The sequence below is a fragment of the Thalassophryne amazonica genome, chromosome 12 (assembly GCF_902500255.1).
Source record: "Thalassophryne amazonica chromosome 12, fThaAma1.1, whole genome shotgun sequence".
Lineage (NCBI taxonomy): Eukaryota > Metazoa > Chordata > Actinopteri > Batrachoidiformes > Batrachoididae > Thalassophryne > Thalassophryne amazonica.
In genome coordinates this window covers 41967574-41991802 of record NC_047114.1, presented here as the reverse complement: position 1 = coordinate 41991802, position 24229 = coordinate 41967574, and the positions used below count along the sequence as shown (strand labels likewise).

Here is a 24229-nt window from a genome sequence, read left to right as displayed (position 1 = left end):
AGAAAGTGTCAAAAAGTATTGCAGTATTAAATAAGGTAAAGCATGTTCTTGATTGCAAAGCACTTCATACTCTGTATTGTTCATTGGTTGCTGCCTACTTGACTTACTGTGCTGAAGTATGGGGCAATAATTATAAAACATAGCAGTCATTATTCATTCTTCAAAAAAGAGCATTAAGAACAATTCACAGTGTAGGTTATCGAGATCACACTAAATCACTGTTTATTAAATCTAAAATATTAAAACTTCATGATATGATTACATTTAAGACTGTGCAAATCAGTTTAGTTTAGTTTACTTTTATTTTGTGTTGCAAAGTTCTTTCCTTGAACCGAATACACTTGAACTTGAAACTTGAAAGCCTCACCTTTACTCCTCCAAAGCTACCTCTTGTTAATGTGGCCAAAAGGCTCAGTCTTTGTCTCGTCTGACCATTAAACTTTTCTCTAGAAGGCATTTTACTTGTCCGTGTGGGCAGCTACAAATTTCAGTCTAGCTCAGAGGTGGGCAGTCATGTACCATGAAGGGCCAAGGCACTGCAGGTTTTGTTATGATTAGAGGTCCGGGCGGAACCGGACAGAATCAGGCAATGGACCCAAATGCTTGGGAGCAGGACATGTGAAAGATTACAAAGGAAAATATATTTATTTATAAGAATAAAAATAACAATGCTGCGCTGGGGGTGCCTGCAGAATGGAGAGATGACCTGCCTCCTGCCAGTGAAAATAGGGAGCTACAGTATCCCGAGCCAGTGTTGAAGGAAAACTGATAACAGGGGTTCAGGGACCAGGACCAGGTGGAACGCTCGCCTCCGAGACCAGGAACTAGAGGAATAAAGCCACAACTGGTGAGTGAATTCACCAGTTCACAGAAGGCTTAACACAGGATTTTTCAGATGTCTGGAAATAATGTTCTCTTCTTAGGAAATAAGGTTTACTGTTCAGGAATTGTACACAGTTCATAAACTGTATCCAGTCAAGTGCTCTTGGAACAGTTCTTTATCTTTGCACAGTCACAGACAGGAACGAGTGAGAACGGGAAGGATCTGCTCAGAGTCACGCTCTGAGCAGAGAGCCATAGAGTTCCAAAGTGGTGTTGCTGTGCAGGTTGCCAGGAACCAGGGCAGCGTGGGAACTGCGCAGGAAGCATCTGGAACACCAGTAAAGACAGTTCACTCTAATACGGGAATTAGAGTGTTGGCCAGGTTACCTTGAGCTTAGCTACGGAAAGTTACAACATCTTGGGTGCTTGAAAGCAACAGAAAGACGTGGTAAAGGTCACAGAGAGGAGTCAGGCTTGGCCCTACTGTACAGTCTAGATCATGGAAGCGTCTGGTAAGACTCTTGGAAGTCTTAGGCTTGAGGAGTCTCACAGAATGTCCTGGATCATCTGTCATCAGGGAGAAGCTGGCATGGCTCTAGGACCATGGAAGAATCTGGCAACTACTGATCAAGGTTTCAATAGTCTGTCACTCATCAGCCACTCATCTGCTAGAGGTGTGGAAAACAACTGAGGTGACAACTGGTTAAAAACAGAATTAAAACCAGGATCCGGTGGACTTTCTACCAATGACTTCAGCAGGTGATTTCACTGATGTTCAGCTGTCTCAGCAGGTGATTTCATTAATGATCAGATGTTTATGTTCAAAGGAGAAGCTCATCAGCAAACCCACCTGCTAAGGTGACTGGTTTCAAGGCAAACCTGCACTGTCTTGGCCCTCATTGCCCATCCCTGGACTCTAGCTTGAAGGTGTTGATTTTGGAGCGGAGACTTCTTTCTTGGTTAGCACCGTCTCAGTCCATTGCGATGTAAAACTCACTTCACTCTGGACAGTGACGCTGGTGTTCCAACAGTTTCCAGCTCATGACAGCCTAGGGTTCTTGGGGTGATCCTGAACATCCTAACCAATTTCCTCTCAAATGAGGGTGACGGTTTCTTCCAGACGCTGGAAAAGTGGTGACACATCCAACTAACTTGTACTTAGGTACAATTGTTTGAACAGATGATCTTGGAATCTGCACTTGTTTAGAAATGGCTCCAAAAGGCCTTCCCAACTTGTGCAAATCGACAATTCCCCTTCTTAGATCTTCACTGAGTTCCTTGGACTTTCTGATTTTTCTGCTTATTAGCCAGTCCAATGAGTGTTGTCAAACACACCTTTTTTACACTGGCAAAGAGAAACTATCAATTTTAATCAGTCACGATCACTAATGAGGAGTTAATAGGCCTTGACCTCAAAATATTAAAAGACACTGTAGAACCTTAAATGATTTAAGTGCAGTGGTGGGCACAGATAACCAAAACATTTACTTCGATAACAGATAATCAGATAACTGAAAAGTTATCTTTTATAAAACTAAACCGATAAACCACCCAAAAATGTATCGGAAGTTACAGATAACTGATAAATTCCATTATTGTCTCCGGTACACTTGCAACTACTAACAAGCTGATTTTGTGTTTAACACCACAATCTCTTCTGGTAGCATCAAAAGCGACAACAGACCCAAACAATGAGTCAATACTTCTGTCTTTGAACATCCTGCCCCCTGCTGGAAGTTCTTGTTTAGTACATGGCTTCCAGCACAGAAGCTAGCTGAGAGGAGCCACGAAGTTCAACTCTCTACTCAATCATAATGCTGCCATCAGTAGAGGTGGGCGGATCGATCCTAATATCGATAATATCGATACCAACGCTGGTATTGATACCGAATGATCCTCGTGTAAAAAGATTGATACTCAAGCTTTTTCCTCTCCCACATGCACTGACTGCTGCGCACGCAGATTCATCAAAGTCTACTCTCTGTCTGTAAGAGCAGCACTGCGCTGTGTCACACAACACCCTTGTATTGTGGTTTGTCAGCCCTCTACCTCAGGAGATTTTGTTTTAAGTTGTGTTGAGTGATTTTTTTTAAACAAAAATGTTGATTGTGATAATAAAGTATTCTGTTGTCACATTGGCAAAATTCTATCCTAGGTCTTTTGGATCCTTTGCATCTATGAAGCTTAAATATGAAAAAGTATTGGTATTGGTATCAGTATTGATATCGGCGATACTGGGCCTGTATTTACTTATCGTATCGGATCAATACCAAAACTCCCGGTATCGCCCACCTCGAGCTGTCAGGCGGAGGTCTTGGAAAATAAAGCAGTGTTGAGTTATACTTTGGTGTATAAATAAAATGAATACAGATAGAATAACTCCATTAATGTCAATTCTGTCATTTGTACAAAGTTAAAATATAACATATACCTTTTAATGTTGAATAATGCACTAATTCTGAATTTCTGTAACAAACACAGACAGATCGCAAAGGATTCTGGGTAAAATGTGCGTCCGCTAATACTGATTGGTTGACTCATTCATTATGTAAACCAATACGTTAATGTGAGGTGTGTCATGTGTTGGTGTTTACAGATAAATGTGCTTTTGTAAAATATTCCATTTTTTATTTGTAAAAAAAGGCATTTTCAAAAAAAAAAAAAAAGCCAAGCTGTAATCAGATGTCTGATATAATCAGTGTCAAAAATAAATAGAACACTGCCATGATCTACTGGTGCCAGACATTCAGTACTTAAGCTGGGTTTAAACTGTGCAAGTTTTGGCCCTTTTTCAGCAGATTTTTCATTTGTGCGAGAATTTTTTGGATCGCACCGAGTTTCAGGTTAATCGCGCGTCCTGCATCGTTTAGTATACATGGAGTAACGAGCTGCGTTTAACATCTCAAGACCACCCCCTAATTGGCGATCATATGGTCAGATGAAAATCAAACCTGCTTGATATTCTAGTCGGCTGTCATGAGGGTATCCCACTGCTGAAGTGCTACAAGTGTCCAACTTCTCGCACTGTGCCTGTGCAAACACCGCAGACCTGTTTTGTAATTTTTTTTTTAAACTTTGATGTCTCCCATCAAGAGTTTTTGTGAAAAATAAGAAATGTAAATTAAATTTGAAAAAAAGCTTCTGTTTACGTTTTGCTTCTGGAAACACGAGTCCGACGTGTGGTTTTTGAATGTACAATGTGTGTGAGAACATAAATCGTGCGCTCAGAACTTTTACACCGTGCGGTTCTGTCGTACAGTCTGAGCTGGAACCGAGTACAGTGATTGAAAATATCATACAGTGTCAGTGTCTGCCCAGCTTCAGGGCCAATACTGCCATGAACACTACTGGCCAGTAGATGGCAGTAGAGGCCGTGAAAACTTGCCAAAACAAAATTCCAGATAATCCATGTCTGCTACATTTAAGATGCGTGGAATTTAATAAACGTAAACACAATAACGTCTATTAACCCAGAGAATATATTCACGAATGTTTTAGGCACTAGAGTTTAATGCTGTTGTCCGTGGAGCCTGATCAGCATGTCTGAAATGCATTTCTCCTGTCGTGAACGTACTGAGATTACCCTATCCTACCCATAATGCACTTGGCACAGCATGTCCACACTAAAACCTTAAAAATTAGCGCATTACTTTAAAACTAAAACACATATATGATATTTTCACTTTATAAAACTTCAGACATGACATTATTTTAAATAACTTGTCCGAAATTAGTTTGGTTAAAATTTGAACCATAAGTTAAAAATGTATGACTCTGGATGACTTGGGTGATATTGCCCGCGTATCAGTATGGGTTTAAAAGAAATTTTTGTGTGTGTGTGTGTGTGTGTGTGTGTGTGTGTGTGTGTGTGTGTGTGTGTGTGTGTGTGTGTGTGTGTGTGTGTGTGTGTGTGTGTGTGTGTGTGTGTGTGTGTGTGTGTGTGACCAGTTCTCCTTTGACTGCAGAGGACAGAGCGGTTTCTTCTAGAAGCAGCTCTTCTCTGTTTGCAGAGGGTAGAACTACACATCTACTAAGAAACATTTAACAGGTTGGTGCTCAACTGATTTTAAATTTTAGAAATGTTTGTAGCTGTTCATGTTGTGTGGGCCGCTGAAGAGGAGGTACTGCTGGCCCACCACCACTAGAGGGCGCCCTGCCTGGAGTGCGGGCTCCAGGCACCAGAGGGCGCTGCCGCCTCACAGGAGCAGCCAGGACGACAGCTGTCATCCATCACTAGAGACAGCTGATCCCAATCAAGACGGAGGTATATCAGCAGGACGGCATCTCCACCTCATTTGCCGAGATATCGCCATACCTAAGAGGTAACGTACTCAGCCGATTGTATTCTTGACGATAATACCTTGTTGCTTGTGTGTTGGATAGCAGATAGTGAGTAATACAGCGGGAGATTGTATTGGACTTCTTGGATAAGTACTCACACTCCTGCACTCACCAGTATTTTCCTGACGAGAGGTGGAGGTGGACTCTCCACCCTCCATTTTGCTGGGTGCAGCCGCACCCACACCTGACTGTTTCTGTTTCCTGCCAGCAGTACCGGATCCGGCGAGCGGAGGCAGTGGCCACCTGGGAATTCGGGACTTGGTGGCTCCAGTATCCCCGGGGTCCGGTGGCGGCGGAGATCGGGTTGGTTCCGGTTCGACTTGGACAGACGTCTCCTATCGTCGAGCCTGCCCACACGACACCTTTGAATTAGACTTAATCTCTCTATTGTTATCAGTTGTATTTGTTGTGCCCTTTTTTTCACAACAGTAAAAACAGTATATTTGATTCCTCCATTGTCCGTTCATTGTCGCCCCCTGTTGTGGGTCCGTGTTCCTACACTTTCACAACAGGATATCTCGGCCAGCGTCATGGATCCCGAGGGGCGTCAACCGGCTGTTGAACGGCCAATGGAAGAACAGGACGCGCAGGTGTCCGCGGGAGGGGTAATCGGTGAGTTGCAGCGGATCCTCACCGCTTTCACGACTCGGTTAGATTTGATGACCGAGCAGAACGTCCTCCTGAACCGCAGGGTGGAGGCTCTCGCCGCGCAGGTGGAAGCGCGCCCTCCGGGCGCCGCTGCGGCTCTCCCTCCCGCAGACCCTGTGCGTAGCGTTGACGTTCCACTGGTTGTTCAACGACCTCTCCCACCTTCCCCGGAAGCATACATAAGCCCCCCAGAGCCGTACGGAGGCTGTGTGGAGACGTGCGTGGATTTTCTGATGCAGTGTTCGCTCGTCTTCGCACAGCGTCCCGTTATGTACGCGACCGATGCTAGTAAAGTAGCTTATGTTATAAACCTGCTTCAAGGTGAGGCACACGCTTGGGCTACAGCGCTCTGGGAGCAGACTTCACGGCTCCTTCTGACATACGATGGGTTTGTAAGGGAGCTCAGAACCGTGTTCGATCACCCTAATAGAGGCGAGACCGCTTCAACCGTGCTACTGTCAATGAGACAGGGGCGCCGGAGCGCAGCTGCCTATGCAGTCGACTTCCGCATTGCGGCTGCGAGATCCGGCTGGAATAGCACTGCCCTCCGCGCCGCCTTTGTAAACGGACTGTCTTTGGTTCTTAAGGAGCACCTGGTGGCTAAGGACGAACCGCGGGACTTAGATGGGCTCATCGATCTCGTCATACGATTAGACAACCGGTTAGAAGAACGTCGGCGGGAACGAGACGAAGGGCGTGGCCGGGTACGCGCCGTCACTCTCCCTTCCGGTTCCGACCGCGCTCGGCCTTCCCCACGCTCCACGGCCCCTGCGCTCCGTGGGGCCACAGCTCCTCCTACTGACGAAGCTATGGACACGAGTAGGGCAACATTTAGGGCACCAGATGCACAGAGGAGACGAGCCCATGGAGCTTGTTTTGTTTGTGGTGCAATAGAGCACCATATGAGAGACTGCCCCGAGCGGTTAAACTCCAACGCCCGCCCCTAGAAACTGGGCTAGGGGTGGGCCGAGACATTCACGTGGGACACACCCACATCGCCACACGACTCCCAGTTACGATCCTTTATGAGGACTCAACCCTGAAGGCCCCAGCACTGGTGGACACGGGCTCTGAGGGGAATCTGTTGGATAGCAGATGGGCCAGGGAGATAGGGCTCCCTCTGGTGGCGCTTACCTCGCCTGTACAGGTTCGGGCACTAGATGGCTCCCTACTCCCTCCGATCACGCATAAGACACCACCTGTAACGCTGGTGGTGTCAGGAAACCACCGGGAGGTGATCGAGTTTTTTGTGACTCAGGCCACTTCCCGTGTGGTTTTAGGTTTTCCCTGGATGTTGAAGCACAATCCCCGGATTGATTGGCCGTCCGGGGTAGTGGTTCAGTGGAGCGAGACCTGCCATCGGGTGTGTCTAGGTTCCTCGGTTCCTCCCGGCTCCCAAGCTAAGGAGGAGGTCAGAGTCCCGCCCAATCTGGGGACGGTGCCGGTGGAGTACCACGACCTTGTCGACGTGTTCAGCAAAGATCTGGCTCTCACGCTTCCCCCCCACCGTCCGTACGATTGTGCCATTGATTTGGTTCCGGGCAGTGGGTTCCCATCCAGTAGGCTGTACAACCTCTCACAGCCTGAGCGTGAATCAATGGAGACCTACATCCGGGACTCGTTAGCTGCCGGGTTGATCCGGAATTCCACCTCCCCGATGGGCGCAGGTTTCTTTTTTGTGGGTAAAAAAGACGGCGGACTTCGTCCATGCATTGATTATAGGGGGCTGAACGAAATCACGGTTCGCAACCGATACCCGTTGCCCCTGTTGGATTCGGTGTTCACACCCCTGCATGGAGCCAAAATTTTTACCAAGCTTGATCTTAGAAATGCGTATCATCTGGTTCGGATCCGGAAGGGAGACGAGTGGAAAACGGCATTTAACACCCCCTTAGGTCACTTTGAGTACCTGGTCATGCCGTTCGGCCTCACAAACGCCCCCGCGACGTTCCAAGCCTTGGTTAACGATGTCTTGCGGGACTTCCTGCACCGGTTCGTCTTTGTATATCTAGACGATATACTCATCTTTTCTCCGGATCCTGAGACTCATGTCAGGCATGTACGTCAGGTCCTGCAGCGGTTGTTGGAGAACCGGCTGTTTGTGAAGGGCGAGAAGTGTGAGTTCCACCGCACTTCTTTGTCCTTCCTGGGGTTCATCATCTCCTCCAACTCCGTCGCTCCTGATCCGGCCAAGGTTGCGGCGGTGAGAGACTGGCCCCAACCCACAAGCCGTAGGAAATTGCAACAGTTCCTAGGCTTTGCTAATTTCTACAGGAGGTTCATTAAGGGCTACAGTCAGGTAGTTAGCCCCCTGACAGCCCTGACCTCACCAAAAGTCCCCTTCACCTGGTCGGATCGGTGCGATGTCGCATTCAAGGAGTTGAAACGGCGCTTCTCGTCTGCACCTGTTCTGGTGCAGCCCGATCCTAATCGCCAGTTAGTGGTTGAAGTGGACGCCTCGGACTCAGGGATAGGAGCCGTGCTATCCCAGAGCGGGAAGACCGATAAGGTCCTTCACCCGTGTGCCTATTTTTCCCGCAGGTTGACCCCAGCCGAACGGAACTATGACGTCGGCAATCGAGAGCTCCTTGCGGTGAAAGAGGCTCTTGAGGAGTGGAGACATCTGTTGGAGGGAACGTCCGTGCCATTCACGGTCTTCACTGACCACCGGAACCTGGAGTATATCAGGACCGCCAAGCGGCTGAACCCCAGGCAAGCCCGCTGGTCACTGTTCTTCGGCCGTTTTGACTTCCGGATCACCTACCGTCCCGGGACCAAAAACCAAAGATCGGATGCCTTGTCCCGGGTACATGAAGATGAGGTCAAAACGGAGCCGTCGGATCCCCCGGAACCCATCATCCCGGAGTCCGCTATCGTGGCCGCTCTCACCTGGGACGTGGAGAAGACCGTCCGGGAGGCCCTGACACAAGACCCGGACCCCGGAACCGGACCGAAGAACAAACTTTACGTCCCACCAGAAGCCAGGGCTGCAGTTTTGGACTTCTGTCACGGTTCTAAGCTCTCCTGTCATCCTGGGGTGCGAAGAACCGTGGCAGTCATCCGGCAGCGCTTCTGGTGGGCGTCCCTGGAGGCCGACGTTTGGGGTTACATCCAGGCCTGTACCACCTGCGCCAGGGGCAAGGCGGACCACCGCAAGACACCGGGATTGCTACAGCCGCTGCCCGTGCCTCATCGCCCCTGGTCTCACATCAGCCTGGATTTCGTCACGGGTCTCCCGCCGTCCCAGGGAAACACCGTCGTCCTCACGATAGTGGACCGATTCTCCAAGGCGGCCCACTTCGTGGCCCTCCCGAAGCTACCAATGGCCCAGGAGACAGCGGACCTCCTAGTCCTCCACGTCGTCCGTCTGCATGGGATACCATCAGACATCATCTCCGATCACGGTCCCCAGTTCTCCTCGCATGTTTGGAGGAGCTTTTGCCGGGAACTGGGGGCCACGGTCAGTCTCTCGTCCGGGTATCACCCCCAGACCAACGGACAAGCAGAACGGGCCAACCAGGAGATGGAGCAGACCCTACGCTGTGTGACAGCCGCGCACCCGACGGCCTGGAGTACCCACCTGGCCTGGATCGAGTACGCCCACAACAGCCAAGTGTCGTCCGCCACCGGCCTCTCCCCCTTCGAGGTGTGCTTGGGGTATCAACCCCCCTTGTTTCCGGTGGTTGAGGGGGAGGTCGGTGTGCCCTCGGTCCAGGCCCACCTACGGAAGTGCCGTCGGGTGTGGCGTGCCGCCCGTTCTGCTTTGTTGAGGGCCCGGACGAGGGCGAAGAACCATGCAGACCGGCGGCGGGCCCCGGCTCCCACGTATCGTCCTGGGCAGGAGGTATGGTTGTCCACCAAGGACATTCCCCTTCAAGTGGACTCCCCGAAACTGCAGGAGCGATACATTGGTCCTTACAAGATTCTCAAGGTCATCAATCCCGCCGCAGTGAGGCTCCAGCTTCCGGCCTCACTGCGGATTCATCCGGTTTTCCATGTCTCCAGGATTAAACCCCATCACACCTCACCCCTCTGCACTCCGGGTCCGGCGCCACCTCCTGCCCGGATCATCGACGGAGAGCCGGCCTGGACCGTGCGCCGGCTCCTTGACGTTCGACGAATGGGCCGGGGTTTTCAGTACTTGGTGGACTGGGAGGGGTACGGCCCCGAAGAACGCTCCTGGGTGAAGAAGGGCTTCATCCTGGACCCGGCCCTCCTGGCCGACTTCTACCGTCGCCACCCTGACAAACCCGGTCGTGCGCCAGGAGGCGCCCGTTGAGGGGGGGGTCCTGTTGTGTGGGCCGCTGAACAGGAGGTACTGCTGGCCCACCACCACTAGAGGGCGCCCTGCCTGGAGTGCGGGCTCCAGGCACCAGAGGGCGCTGCCGCCTCACAGGAGCAGCCAGGACGACAGCTGTCATCCATCACTAGAGACAGCTGATCCCAATCAAGACGGAGGTATATCAGCAGGACGGCATCTCCACCTCATTTGCCGAGATATTGCCATACCTAAGAGGTAACGTACTCAGCCGATTGTATTCTTGACGATAATACCTTGTTGCTTGTGTGTTGGATAGCAGATAGTGAGTAATACAGCGGGAGATTGTATTGGACTTCTTGGATAAGTACTCACACTCCTGCACTCACCAGTATTTTCCTGACGAGAGGTGGAGGTGGACTCTCCACCCTCCGTTTTGCTGGGTGCAGCCGCACCCACACCTGACTGTTTCTGTTTCCTGCCAGCAGTACCGGATCTGGCAAGCGGAGGCAGTGGCCACCTGGGAATTCGGGACTTGGCGGCTCCAGTATCCCCGGGGTCCGGTGGCGGCGGAGATCGGGTTGGTTCCGGTTCGACTTGGACAGACGTCTCCTATCGTCGAGCCTGCCCACACGACACCTTTGAATTAGACTTAATCTCTCTATTGTTATCAGTTGTATTTGTTGTGCCCTTTTTTTCACAACAGTAAAAACAGTATATTTGATTCCTCCATTGTCCGTTCATTGTCGCCCCCTGTTGTGGGTCCGTGTTCCTACACTTTCACAACAGTTCAGCTTAGTTTACCACGTTAACGGTCTAAAAATTATCGAACAAAAATTTATCAGAAGATAATTAGTCCGATAATGTTTTTTAAAGTTATCTGAAAAGATATTCCGATAATGAAAACATTATCTTCAATAATTATCGGATTATCTGAACTGTGTCCACCAAGTGAATACATGAATGTATACATTTGAGCCTGTATGTATAATTTTGACCTTGTGTGGATTAAATAAGATAAATTCAAACTTGCGCACCCAACTCTTGTTTTTTAAAGTCATTAGTAATCCACCCGGGCAAAATAACAGATCAGAGGCATCATTGCGAGTCTCTTCAGCTTCTCCCATGTTTCAGTTGGGGTTGCAACAGCAGTTTGGAGGTTGATCTAAATTTTAATTTGGCACACCAGATGTCCCTCCTGATGCAACTCCATATTTGCCCAGTGGCTGATAGACCTGAAAGCAGACCATATTAACCTCCGAGAAAAAAACCCAGTTATTGTCACAAAGGTAACTATCCAGTAATTCATCTCAAGACAGAAAAGCTAGGCAGCACCAGGACCTGAATGAGCCAGAAGCCAGACAGAAGAAGCTAACAGCATTCCATGAGCATCTGGCAGTACAACTGAACCAGCTGCGAACATCAGAGTGCCACGCTGGCTGGCTAACATAGTGCAGGACAATAATGATCATGAAGTACCCCCAACATCAAATAACCTGCCTCTTCACAATATGAAGGCATCATCGTGGGCAACTTAAACAGGCACAGGAGTCAGTACATGAGCGAAGCTCAGAGAACACTGTAAACAATACCAGAATATTAAAGCTCCAGCTACTGATCGACAGAGCAATCACCCAGAATTCTAAGACCAGACAGATTAATCTGAGAATGACCTGGATTGATGACAAGAAAGCAGGAACTCAGTCTGGGTGTGAACAAGATTAGAGGCAAACTATAGGATCATCACACAAGTGATCATCAGGTGTACCATATACAAAGGTGATGGATGGTCCCCGCTGCTGTTCTGTATAGTCCTGGAAGGACTGAACATGGATACGGGTTCTGGAGTGGGGTGGCCACCGTCACCTCCTCTACATGGATGACATCAAACTGTACGATCAGTGAATGAGCCATTGATTCACCGATCCATGCCACCAGGATATTCAGCAGTGATACCAACATTACATTCAGACTGGACAAATGGTAGCATTTCAAGGCGTAGCATTACAGGAAGGCAGGATTGTGGACATACAGGACAGTTGCAAGTTCCTTGGTATTCCACATTCAATGGAAGCCAGGAGGACAGCCACAGCCAAGTACCTCTACAGAGTAAGGCAAGTAGTCATGACCCAGCTCAGGGGTAGAAATAAGATTCAAGCCATCAAAACGTATGCCCTACCAGTCATCATACAGTCTGCTTGAATAATAAGCTGGCCACAGGAAGAGAGATGCTATGTACAAATGACAAGGCACAAGCTCCTCACAAAACATGGAGGATCCCACCTAAAGTCCAGCACTCTGAAACTGTGATCAACAAAAAGAGCGAGGCTGGATGTTAATAAACATCAAAGAAATTTTCTGGTCCCCAGTGACAAATCGCAAGGTGAGTGCCTCCAACAGACAAAGACATAGAGTGGTGAGGAAGAAAAGGAGACTTCATGGAAGATCAGACCTCTCTATGGAATGTACCACAGGCAAAGAGTGGGGGTGGCTGACATCAAGGAATGTTAACAATGGCTAGCAAAGGCTGGGCACTTTGTCCAAATACAAACACTTGGTCCATAGAGGCAGGGCAGGAGTCTGCAATGGTAGCCAAAATCTAAGGTGCAGGCTGTGCAAAGATGCCCCTGAGGCAGTCCAACACATAGTGGCAGGGTGCAAGATGCAAGCTGAGACAAATTGCCTCCCTTTTTAGTGTACTAGTATACAACTACTAAGTATAATATCAGGGTAGAAAAGGATGAGTACACAACTAGTTTTAATTTACAGTGCAAGTGAACTTACAGATGGAAGCTCTGGCCCACTTTTTAAGTTTATGAAAGTACATTCTGCCACAGTATTAAAGGATTTTTCAGACTAATGAGGATTTGAACAAAGGCTCTTGTTACAAGCCCACCACCCTCCATCCTAGACCATGACGTCCAGCTTAATAACTACTGATGTATGTTCCCTAGAGATGCTCCTTGTAGCTACCAGCATAAGTCATGACAAGAAAAGCTGTCAATATATGCCAAGTATCCATCCATCCATCCATCCATTTTCTTCCGCTTTATCCGGAGTCGGGTCGCGGGGGCAGCAGCTCAAGCAAAGCCGCCCAGACCTCCCGATCCACACACACCTCCCCCAGCTCCTCCGGGGGAACCCCAAGGCCTTCCCAAGCCAGCCGAGAGATGTAGTCCCTCCAGCGTGTCCTGGGTCTTCCCCAGGGCCTCCTTCCAATGGGACGTGCCCGGAATACCTCTCCAGCGAGGCGTCCAGGGGGCATCCGGAAAAAATGCCCGAGCCACCTCAACTGACTCCTTTCGATGTGGAGGAGCAGCGGCTCGACTCCGAGCTCGAGCTATGCCAAGTATACTGTGATTTATTTTTTTTTAGTATACTTGTCAGTATAAACAAAGTAGTATAAGCTGTTAAGTATATATCTGATAGGTACATAAAAAGTAATCTGAAAAGTATACTCTCTTATTATCCGAGGCCATCAAATATGGCCATCGGGATATTGCGAACGATTTGCGTCTGTCCATCTGTCTGTGCTCAGCATAAGTCCAGTCCTATTACTTACAAAGTCTTCAAATTCACAGGGAATATTCTTGGGTCACAGAGCTTGAACAAGTTCTAAGATGACTAACCTTGACCTATTTTAAGAGGTATTTTAGGAATTTTAAAAGTCAAATTTTGTTCCAATCTGTTCTGTTTATTTATATATTTATTTTTTGAGTGGCGAGGGTGGCAGCCAATCAGAGTAGAGCTGCATCGTGACATCAGTGGCAGGTCTGTCTAAAATTACTTCAGTTATGTGTTTATATAACATGTTTCTCATATAGCATGTAAAAGCTAGCGAGAAATAAACACTTCTAAAACTGAAAATGCTGTTTTTGGAACCTAATAACACCTCTGGAGCAAAATTGTGGACGTTAGCATGCACGCTAACTTTCATTAACTCAAAGCTAACTTACTATAGAGTTATATTTGTCTCATTAATACCTGCCAATGCACAGAGGGTGATCTACAAATATGGCAAAGGCTATACGCCCAACCGTTGGGCAGACAAATATAATGTCTTACCTTATTCGCCCAACCGTTGGGCAGGTAAGTCATACATTGAACGTTACATGCACAACCGTTGGGCAGATAAATATAATGTCTTATCGTATTCGCCCAACCGTGATCGTGTATTTGACACGTTTTGTGCATCTAAACTACGTTTTTTACACCACTTTTTAAGGCTTTATTGCGGCGTATGTTTGACACATTTAATGGCGCCATCTTTAATTACTGCGAAAACACTGCAGTGGATCAAAACAGACAAACTTCATGAGCATTTTGAATGGAAGTCTGTTAACAACGACGAAACAGAGATGGACACGGATGTTCTGCTGTGGCGATCCCTAATGGGAGCAGCCGGAAGAAGGAGAAGAAATCATTATGTCTGTGGTCGTGAAAAAGGTAAATTCACATTGACAGTACCTTCATCCTCATCTGCAGAGCATGTAGAGGAAACAAGAACAGTAAATACAAGAGGAAGGGCAGAGGGCAGTGATGGTTCTATTTTTATTTTCTTTCTTGCTTTTTTTTTTTAGTTATAGTAATTTTGGACAAACTGTAGAATCACCTTTTGGTTTGACTCGTTGAGGCTTGAACAACTCTTTAGGACGCTGCAGGGCAACTCTCCTGTAAGAAACCCAGAAAAACAATAAAACCAGGACAGATTAAAATGTTTTGTTAAAATAAGTGACAGCACTTTGTTACTGGAGGCAGTTGGAACAGAGGAGACACCTCTCATGAAGCTGCTGTGAGGGGATGAGCCCCGCCCGGGCATTACCATCCTCATAGTGGAAAGCCTGCCACCAAATGTCATCATCCATGCTGACAATCTGTAGGACATCGCCCTTTTTAAAGGCTATTGCAGCATCCTTGCATGGCACAGTGGGATCCTTGCGCGGATCATAGTCGAACAGAGTCTGAACAAACAGCTGTAAAAGACAACATTTGAACAGTTTAGCTTTTAAATCTGTATCAATAATATTGCTTATGTCTCTATCTGGCCTGTCTGCAATTGAGTCTTTTAGCTGTATGTCGGTAGCATGGCCCAAGCAGAGGGTCACTCCTTTGAGTCTTGTCTGCTTGAGGTTTCTTCCTCAGATCATCAGAGGGAGTTTTTTCTTACCATTGTCACCTTTGTGCTTGCTCTGGAGTTGGTAAGATTAGACCTTACTTGTGTGAATCGCCTTGAGGCAACGTTGTTGTGATATGGTGCTATATAAATGAAATAAATTAAATTGAATCTTGAGTCACAAATTCTTCAGTTTATGCCATTTCACATTTCTGAACAAAAACAACACTCGGTGAAAAGAATTTCTCTTCATCCCTTGCAAATAAATCTCTAAGTTTCAATCTTGGATGTGTTCCATTACAGTATATGTGGCAATGGCCAAGAAATCCTCCTGATTAAAGAAAGGATTGAGCATCTTGACTGGTTACTCAGAGGATGTGGAAGAAAATTTTTTTTTTTGTAAAATGAATTGATCACTGCAGAAGTGAGGTGTGATTTAAGAAACATTAAAGTAAGCCAAATAATTAAATTGTAATCACTATCATAACATTTGTATTATGAGTATATTGGGTGTATTATGCAACAATAAAAGGAAAAACACAAAATATGACCAAAGGCACATTAGATATACTATATTTTCCAGGGTATAACTCGTGTTTTTTTTTTACATGTTTTGGAAGGTCCTATATCTTACACTCTGAGACCGAAATATCACACATTTGTTGTTAATAAGAACATCTACACTCAACAAAAATATAAACGCAACACTTTTGGTTTTGCTCCCATTTTGTATGAGATGAACTCAAAGATCTAAAACTTTTTCCACATACACAATATCACCATTTCCCTCAAATATTGTTCACAAACCAGTCTAAATCTGTGATAGTGAGCACTTCTCCTTTGCTGAGATAATCCATCCCACCTCACAGGTGTGCCATACCAAGATGCTGATTAGACACCATGATTAGTGCACAGGTGTGCCTTAGACTGTCCACAATAAAAGGCCACTCTGAAAGGTGCAGTTTTGTTTTATTGGGGGGGGATACCAGTCAGTATCTGGTGTGACCACCATTTGCCTCATGCAGTGCAACACATCTCCTTCGCATAGCGTTGATCAGGTTGTCAATTGTGGCCTGTGGAATGTTGGTCCACTCCTCTTCAATGGCTGTGCGAAGTTGCTGGATATTGGCAGGAACTGGTACACGCTGTCGTATACGCCGGTCCAGAGCATCCTAAACATGCTCAATGGGTGACATGTCCAGTGAGTATGCCGGCCATGCAAGAACTGCGACATTTTCAGCTTCCAAGAATTGTGTACAGATCCTTGCAACATGGGGCCGTGTATTATCCTGCTGCAACATGAGGTGATGTTCTTGGATGTATGGCACAACAATGGGCCTCAGGATCTCATCACGGTATCTCTGTGCATTCAAAATGCCATCAATAAAATGCACCTGTGTTCTTCGTCCATAACAGACGCCTGCCCATACCATAACCCCACCACCACCATGGGCCACTCGATCCACAACATTGACATCAGAAAACCGCTCACCCACACGACGTCACACACGCTGTCTGCCATCTGCCCTGGACAGTGTGAACCAGGATTCATCCGTGAAGAGAACACCTCTCCAACGTGCCAAACGCCAGCGAATGTGAGCATTTGCCCACTCAAGTCGGTTACGACGACGAACTGGAGTCAGGTCGAGACCCCGATGAGGATGACGAGCATGCAGATGAGCTTCCCTGAGACGGTTTCTGACAGTTTGTGCAGAAAGTCTTTGGTTATGCAAACCAATTGTTTCAGCAGCTGTCCGAGTGGCTGGTCTCAGATGATCTTGGAGGTGAACATGCTGGATGTGGAGGTCCTGGGCTGGTGTGGTTACACGTGGTCTGCGGTTGTGAGGCTGGTTGGATGTACTGCCAAATTCTCTGAAACACCTTTGGAGACGGCTTATGGTAGAGAAATGAACATTCAATACACGAGCAACAGCTCTGGTTGACATTCCTGCTGTCAGCATGCCAATTGCACACTCCCTCAAATCTTGCGACATCTGTGGCATTGTGCTGTGTGATAAAACTGCACCTTTCAGAGTGGCCTTTTATTGTGGGCAGTCTAAGGCACACCTGTGCACTAATCATGGTGTCTAATCAGCATCTTGATATGGCACACCTGTGAGGTGGGATGGATTATCTCAGCAAAGGAGAAGTGCTCACTATCACAGATTTAGACTGGTTTGTGAACAATATTTGAGGGAAATGGTGATATTGTGTATGTGGAAAAAGTTTTAGATCTTTGAGTTCATCTCATACAAAATGGGAGCAAAACCAAAAGTGTTGCGTTTATATTTTTGTTGAGTGTATAATGATTATTTATATAGGACTTTCACAGAAATCATAGCACTAAACAAAATAAACACTAATAATAAAAGAATAAATGCCAATAATAAAAAGTATACTTCAACAATACACAAAAATCCCAAATTATAGATCTGACAATTCAGAAAAAGGTGCAACTTATATATGGGTTTTCCTTCTTCAAGAGGCATTTTTAACAGGTGCAATTTCTACACAGGTTGACTTATGACTTGGAAAATGCAGTAATCTCTATTCACTTCAATTTTTTAAATATGTATGCAGCATGCACTAGGACCAGTGACACAGACCGAACTGTCCCGCTTAAAGATCGGCCCGCCTTGCCTTCACTGCACATGCATCATTTCGGAGCTGAGCCACATCATTCCTGAGCTTCACCAACATTTTGCCAATCATCACCACATTTCTGCTTAAAACTGCACTACAGTCATCATCTATCACAGCAACAGTTGCGGTAAAAACCCCAGAGACAAGGAAGTAGGTCCCAAATAGCAGAAAGCAAACTGTAGTTTCAAAAATTGAACAATTTATTGTTGCAACAAAAGGTAGATAAATTGTACAAGCCGAGAAGCCAGCAATGGAGGAGGGAGAGACGACTGGAACAGGCTGGTGCAATGAACTCCCAAAACAGATGGCAGCACAGAAGGATCCAGAACAGAACCAGGTGGCACAACGGAGCTGATGGAACCAGGTAAGGATGTAGGAAACACAGAATTAGATCAAGCCAAAAACAGAGAACAGTAGGAGTTCAAAAACTTGAACGAGGCCTGGATACCCTGCTGATGAAACTGAGTTTCTGGTGTCTGACTGAGTGAAGAGGCGTGGTATTGATTCAGGTGGTGATGAGTGTGAACACGTGAATCCAATCAGCTCCAGTTGTAGACTCCAGACGGCACAGGAAAGGAGGGGGAGTGAGGCAGACAGCAGCAAACAGAAGCAAAACACGGCAGACAAAGGCAGGACAACAGTACCCTCGGTCCAATACAATGTCCAGCGGGATGTCATGTCATGCAGCTGGAACACATGCTAGGAGGTTGGCAGTCTCCAGTGCTGAAAGTAACTTGGGCAGGGCCAAGAAATGTGCTGCCTTTGAGATCCATTCCAGGATGGTGAGTTTGGCAGTGTTTCCACTTGAGGCAGGCAATCCGGTGATGAAATCCAAACAGATGTGTGACCATGGTCGGCCCGGCGTGGGAAGAGGATGTAGGAGACCAGACAGCTGCTGGTGAGATGCCTTGCTCCTGGCGCAGGTGGTACATGCGTTGACAAACTCCCGAATGTCTGCTTGGATTGAGGGCCACCAGAAATGCTGCCGGACCAGGTGAAATGTTCTATGAATTCCGGGATGACAGGAGAACGTGGATGTGTGGATAAACTGCAGAACATCTGAATGAACTGAGGTGGGCACAAAGAGACAGCCGTGAGTTCCCCCTCCAGGGTCTGGGTGAGTCTTCTGGGCCTCCCGGACAACACTCTTGATGTCCCAGGTGAGAGCTCCTATTACCATCTGGCTTGGGAGGATATGGTCCGGAGTTGTAAAATAGTCCTGTAGAACAAACTGCCAGGATAAGGCATCAGGCTTAATGTTCTTGGAGCCAGGTCTGTAGGTGAGTGAGAAATTGAAACGGCCAAAACACAGAGATCGCCTGGCCTGTCTGGAAGTCTTTTAGCAATCTGTATTTAGGCCAGTTTTTTATGATCAGTCCAAACAACAAAAAGAATTGACGTGCCTTCCAACCAATGTCTCCACTCCTCCAATGCCCCCTAATGGCCAGGAGTTCCCAGTTGCCAATATCGTAATTGCACTCAGCAGAAGAGAGACGTCGTGAAAAAAAATGCACAAGGGTGCAACTGTTTATCACCCACAGCCTGCTGGGAGAGGACAAGCCAATCTGATGTCAGAGGCATCAACCTCCACTATGAACTGGCAATCCAGATTGGGTTGGATGAGGACAGGGGCTGTGCTGAACCTATGTTTCAGAGATTGGAATGCATGCTCGACCTCGGGGGACCAGTGAAAAGATTTTTTGGAGGAGGTGAGTTTATGGAGGGGTGTGACTATTTGACTAAAGTTACAAATGAAACGGTGATAGAAATTGGCAAAACCTAAGTACTGTTGAAGTTCTTTGATGTTGGAAGGAACAGGCCACTTAGCGACCACTGAGGCCTTGGCTGGATCAGATCTAAGCTGGTTGTGTTTGAAAATAAACCATAAGAAGGACATGGAGAACTGGTGGAAGCCACATTTGTCAGCCTTAATAAAGATACAGTTTTCTAGGAGTCTTTTCAGAACAAATCTGACATGTTGAATGTGTTCCTCCAGATTTCTGGAGAAAATGAGAATGTTGTCATGGTACACAAAAACAAACCGGTTCAGAAAATCCCAGAGGACATCATTGACTAAGGTTTGGAAAATGGCAGGAGCATTAGTGAGGCCGAAGGGCATGACGAGGTATTCAAAGTGCCCAAGCACGCAGTCTTCTACTCGTCCCCCTCTTTGATGCGGACCAGGTGGTAAATGTTCCTGAGGTCCAGTTTGGAAAATATAGCCACTCCCTGCAGTGAGTCAAACTTGGAATCCAGTAGAGGCAGAGGGTACCAGTTACGGATGGTTATGGCATTTAACCCACAATAGTTAATGCAGGGGGGAGGGTTCCATCCTTCTTCCCTACGAAAAAGAACCCTGCCCCTAGGGGCGAGGAGGAGGGACAGATAAGACCCACGGCCAGGGAGTCTTGGATATACTGCTCCATCAATTACCTCTCCGGGCGCGACAGATTGTAAAGGTGGCTGGAAGGGAACGACGCGCCCGAAAGCAAATCAATGGAGCAGTCATACAGTCAATGAGGTGGCAAAGAGAGTGCACAGCTCTTACTAAATGCCTCCTGAAGGTCATGGTAATGCTTAGGAACTAAGGAAAGATCAACTGTAGTGGTCGTAGACTCCCTGGAACTCTGGGTGGGGGGAATGGAAGAATGGAGACAATGGAGGTGACAGGCTTCACTCCACCGTGAGTCCCGGTCGGCAAATCAACACCAGGGTTGTTAAAGGTTAAGCAGAGGTGCTCTAATACGATAGAAGGAGTAGAGGAATAAACATAAAACTGCAGAGACTCACGATGATTACCCAAGACTAACAGTGTGACAGGAATGGTCTGATGTGTAATTGAGGGAAGATGAGTGCCGTCAAGTGCAGAAAAGTGGATAGGACAGTACAGTTCCACAACCGGGATGTGAGCCTGATCAATAAGGCTAGGATCTAAAAAATTAGCATCAGCACCTGAATCAATGAGGACCTAGAGTTTAACTGACTCATTACCGAAAAAGAGTGTAGTCTGGATTTGGGTATTCGAGGCACGGTCACCCGTGAAATGTCTTCGGTTCACTAATAGTCCAGGGTCTATTGTAGTCCTCAAAATTGAAACTCCAGTATGCTCATAGAAGTGTGCCACATGCCCAAAATGTTATAGGTGACTGTCCCAACACTGCAAGTAGTACACTGCATCTGAGTCTGTTTATTTAACACAAAACTATTGCAGGGGCACCCAAGGATCCTTGAGAGAGGCCTAGTACCAAAGACCTGCAAGCCTCACTTTAGGTCACTGGTTAGCATCCAAGTACATACTTCATGACTGGAAAGCAGCAGGAAAGTTTATAAAAGGTGAATATATCATTTCAGGGTTCATTCAAGCTAATGCCAGTCTTCCTTCACTGCTTAAAAAAAACATAGCGGGTGTGTTTTCAGGGTGTATTATTACTTATAGCATCTGGAGGTTAATGATACATGATGCGATACAGCACTGTGCAAAAGTTTGAAAACCTGAAATAAATAAATAAAGATAATAAATAAATAAATATTCATAAATAAATTAAATGTGTGATGATTTTTTTTTAGTCATTTTACATACATGGATAGTCACTCACTCATCTTCAACCACTTACTCTATCTCAGCCTGTAATCTGCATCTTCCTCTGTCACCCCAACCACCTGCATGTCCTCCCTCGGCACATCCATAAACCTCCTCTTTGGCCTCCGTCTTCTCCTCCTGCCTGGTGGCGCCATTTTCAGCATCCTTCTCTCTATATACCCTGGGTCTCTCCTCTGCACATGTCCAAATCATCTCAGTCTACCTCTCTGACCTTGTCTCCAAACGTCCCACTTGAGCTGTCCCTGTGATATGTTCATTCCTAACCTTGCCACTCCCAAAGGGAATCACAACATCTACAGCTCTGCCACCTCCAGCTCTTCCTCCTGTCTTTTTGCTAGTGCCAACATCTGTAAGCCGTACAAAATAGCTGGTCTCACTACCACTGTAAACGTTCCCCTTCACTCTTGCAGATATTCTTCAGTCACAAATCACTCTTGCCACCTTTCTCCACCCATTCCACCCTGCAAGCACTCTCTTTTTTTACCTCTCTACCGCACTCTCCATTTCTTTGGACAGCTGACACCGAGTATTTAAACTCATCGACTTTCACCACCTCTCCTTGTAACCACACTATTCCACTGGGCTCCCTCTCATTCACACAGTCAGTCCTGTTCCTACTGACTTTCATTCCCCTGCTCTCCAGAGCATGTTTCCACCTCTCCAGGCTATGCTCAACCTGCTCTCTACACTCACTACAGATCACAATGTCATCTGCAAACATCATAGTCCATGGAGACTCCTGTCTGGGCTCATCTGTCAACCTATCCATCACCATTGTGAACAAGAAAGGTCTTTGAGCTGATCCTTGGTGTAATTCCACTTCCAAATTGAATGTGTTTGTCATTCCGACTGCAGATCTCACCACTGTTACACTATACTTGTACACTTGTATAGTCTTCCACTTCAGACATGCTCATACAATACCACAACTCTTCTCTTGGCACCCTGTCATAAGCTTTCTCAAAATCCACAAACACACATTGTAACTCCTTCTGGCCATCTCTATACTTCTCCATCAGTATTCTCAGAGCAAACATTGCATCTGTAATGCTCCTTCTCGGCATGAAACCATATTGCTGCTCACAGATCTTCACCTGTTTTCTAAGGCTAGCTTCTAGTACTCTTTCCCATAACTTCATGCTGTGGCTGGTCAACTTTATGCCTCTGTAGTTACTGCAGGTCTGCACATCGACCTTGTTCTTAAAAATAGGAACCAGCACAATTTGTCTGCACTCCTCAGGCATCCTCCCACTTTCCAAGATTTGATTAAACAATCCAGTTATAAACTCCATTGCAATCTCTCCTAGACATTTCCATACCTCCACTGGAATGCCATCTGCACCAACTGCCTTTCCACTCTTCATAGCTGCCCTTACTTCATCTTTACTAATCTCTTGCATTTCCTGATTTACTCTCTCCCCATCATCCAGCCTTTTCTCTCTCTCCTTCCCTTCATTCATCAGCTCCTCAAAATATTCCCTCCACCTTCTCAACACACTTTCCTCACTTGACAGCACATTACCATCTGCATCATTTACCACCCTAAACTGTTGCACATCCTTTCCAGCTCTGTCCATTTGTCCAGCCAATTGGTACAAGTCCTTGTCTCCTTTACCATTCAACGCCTTGTACAGCTCGCAATATGCCTTTTCCTTAGCTTTTGCCACTTCTCTTTTCATCTACACAGCATCTCCTTGCAATCCTGCCTACTTTCTTCATCTCTTTGACTATCCCAATTAATTTTTGCCAGCCTTTTTCTCCTTATGCTTTCCTGGACATCTTCGTTCCACCACCAAGTCTCCACCCAGTACAACCAGTACATTCCTAGCTGTCTCTCTCACCACATCTGCAGTACTTTTCCAGTTGCCCAAAATTGCTTCCTCTCCACCCATTGCCTCTCTCGCCTGCTCACTGAATTTCACATGACAGTCTTCCTCCTTCAGCTTTCACCATCTGATCCTTTGTTGAGTTCTCACAATCTTCTTCTTCTTTACCTCTAAAGTCATCCTACAAACCAGCATTCTATGCCATCTAGCTACACTCTCTCCTGCCACCGCAGGAGAGAGTCTCCAATTTCTGTTAGCTTGCATCTCCTACAAAGAATGTAGTCCACCTGTGTGCACCTTGCTCCACTCTTATACATCACCCTGTACTCCTGTTTAAGAAAAGCTTAAACTAGGTATTCACCACAGCCATTTCCATCCTTTTTGCAAAATCAATGACCATCTGTCCTTCCACATTGCTGTCTTTGATACAATATCTACCCATTACTTCCTCATCACCTATGTTCCCTATGCCCATTGAAGTCTGCTCCTATCACCACACTTGCTTGGGCACACTATCCACCACCTCATCGAACTCACTCCAGAAAGCATCTTTCTCCTTTGTACCACAACCTACCTGTGGGGTATATGCACTAATGATATTCATCATCACCCCTTCAATTTCCAACTTTACACTCCTCACCCTGTCAGACAGTTGCGTAACCCTCTGGAGTCCGAAGGCATTTTTTGGACAGTTCACTCACCTGATATAAATGTTTTATTATTGCTGTTAACAGCTCTCCCTGCATCCCACAATCAAGTTTTATGTCTCTTTTTTTCAGGATAACCTGTGCTTTTTCATAATATATATGCTTTTGTTGTGTTTTATAAGTGTAATAAAGGTTTACAATCAAAAATAAGGAAGGAAAAAGTAAAGCGGAAAATAATTTTCCACACACATTTATTCAAAACACACAGCAAACTATAACACTATGTAACAAATTTTTATTTTTGTTTTGTTCCTGGGTACACAGTGTGTT

General features: G+C 46.6%; 1 protein-coding gene across 1 annotated transcript in view; it reads right to left on the bottom strand.

Moving 5' to 3' along the window:
* Positions 1 to 24229, bottom strand: part of LOC117521220 (MAGUK p55 subfamily member 7-like) — a 94317-nt gene that overhangs the window by 53642 nt on the left and 16446 nt on the right. The window contains exons 8-10 of the mRNA XM_034182561.1: positions 14846 to 15042; positions 14682 to 14740; positions 14537 to 14548 (exon numbers count right to left, since the gene is read on the bottom strand). Coding sequence (XP_034038452.1) covers positions 14537 to 14548; positions 14682 to 14740; positions 14846 to 15042 — 268 coding nt within the window. The remainder of the gene's footprint in view (positions 1 to 14536; positions 14549 to 14681; positions 14741 to 14845; positions 15043 to 24229) is intronic.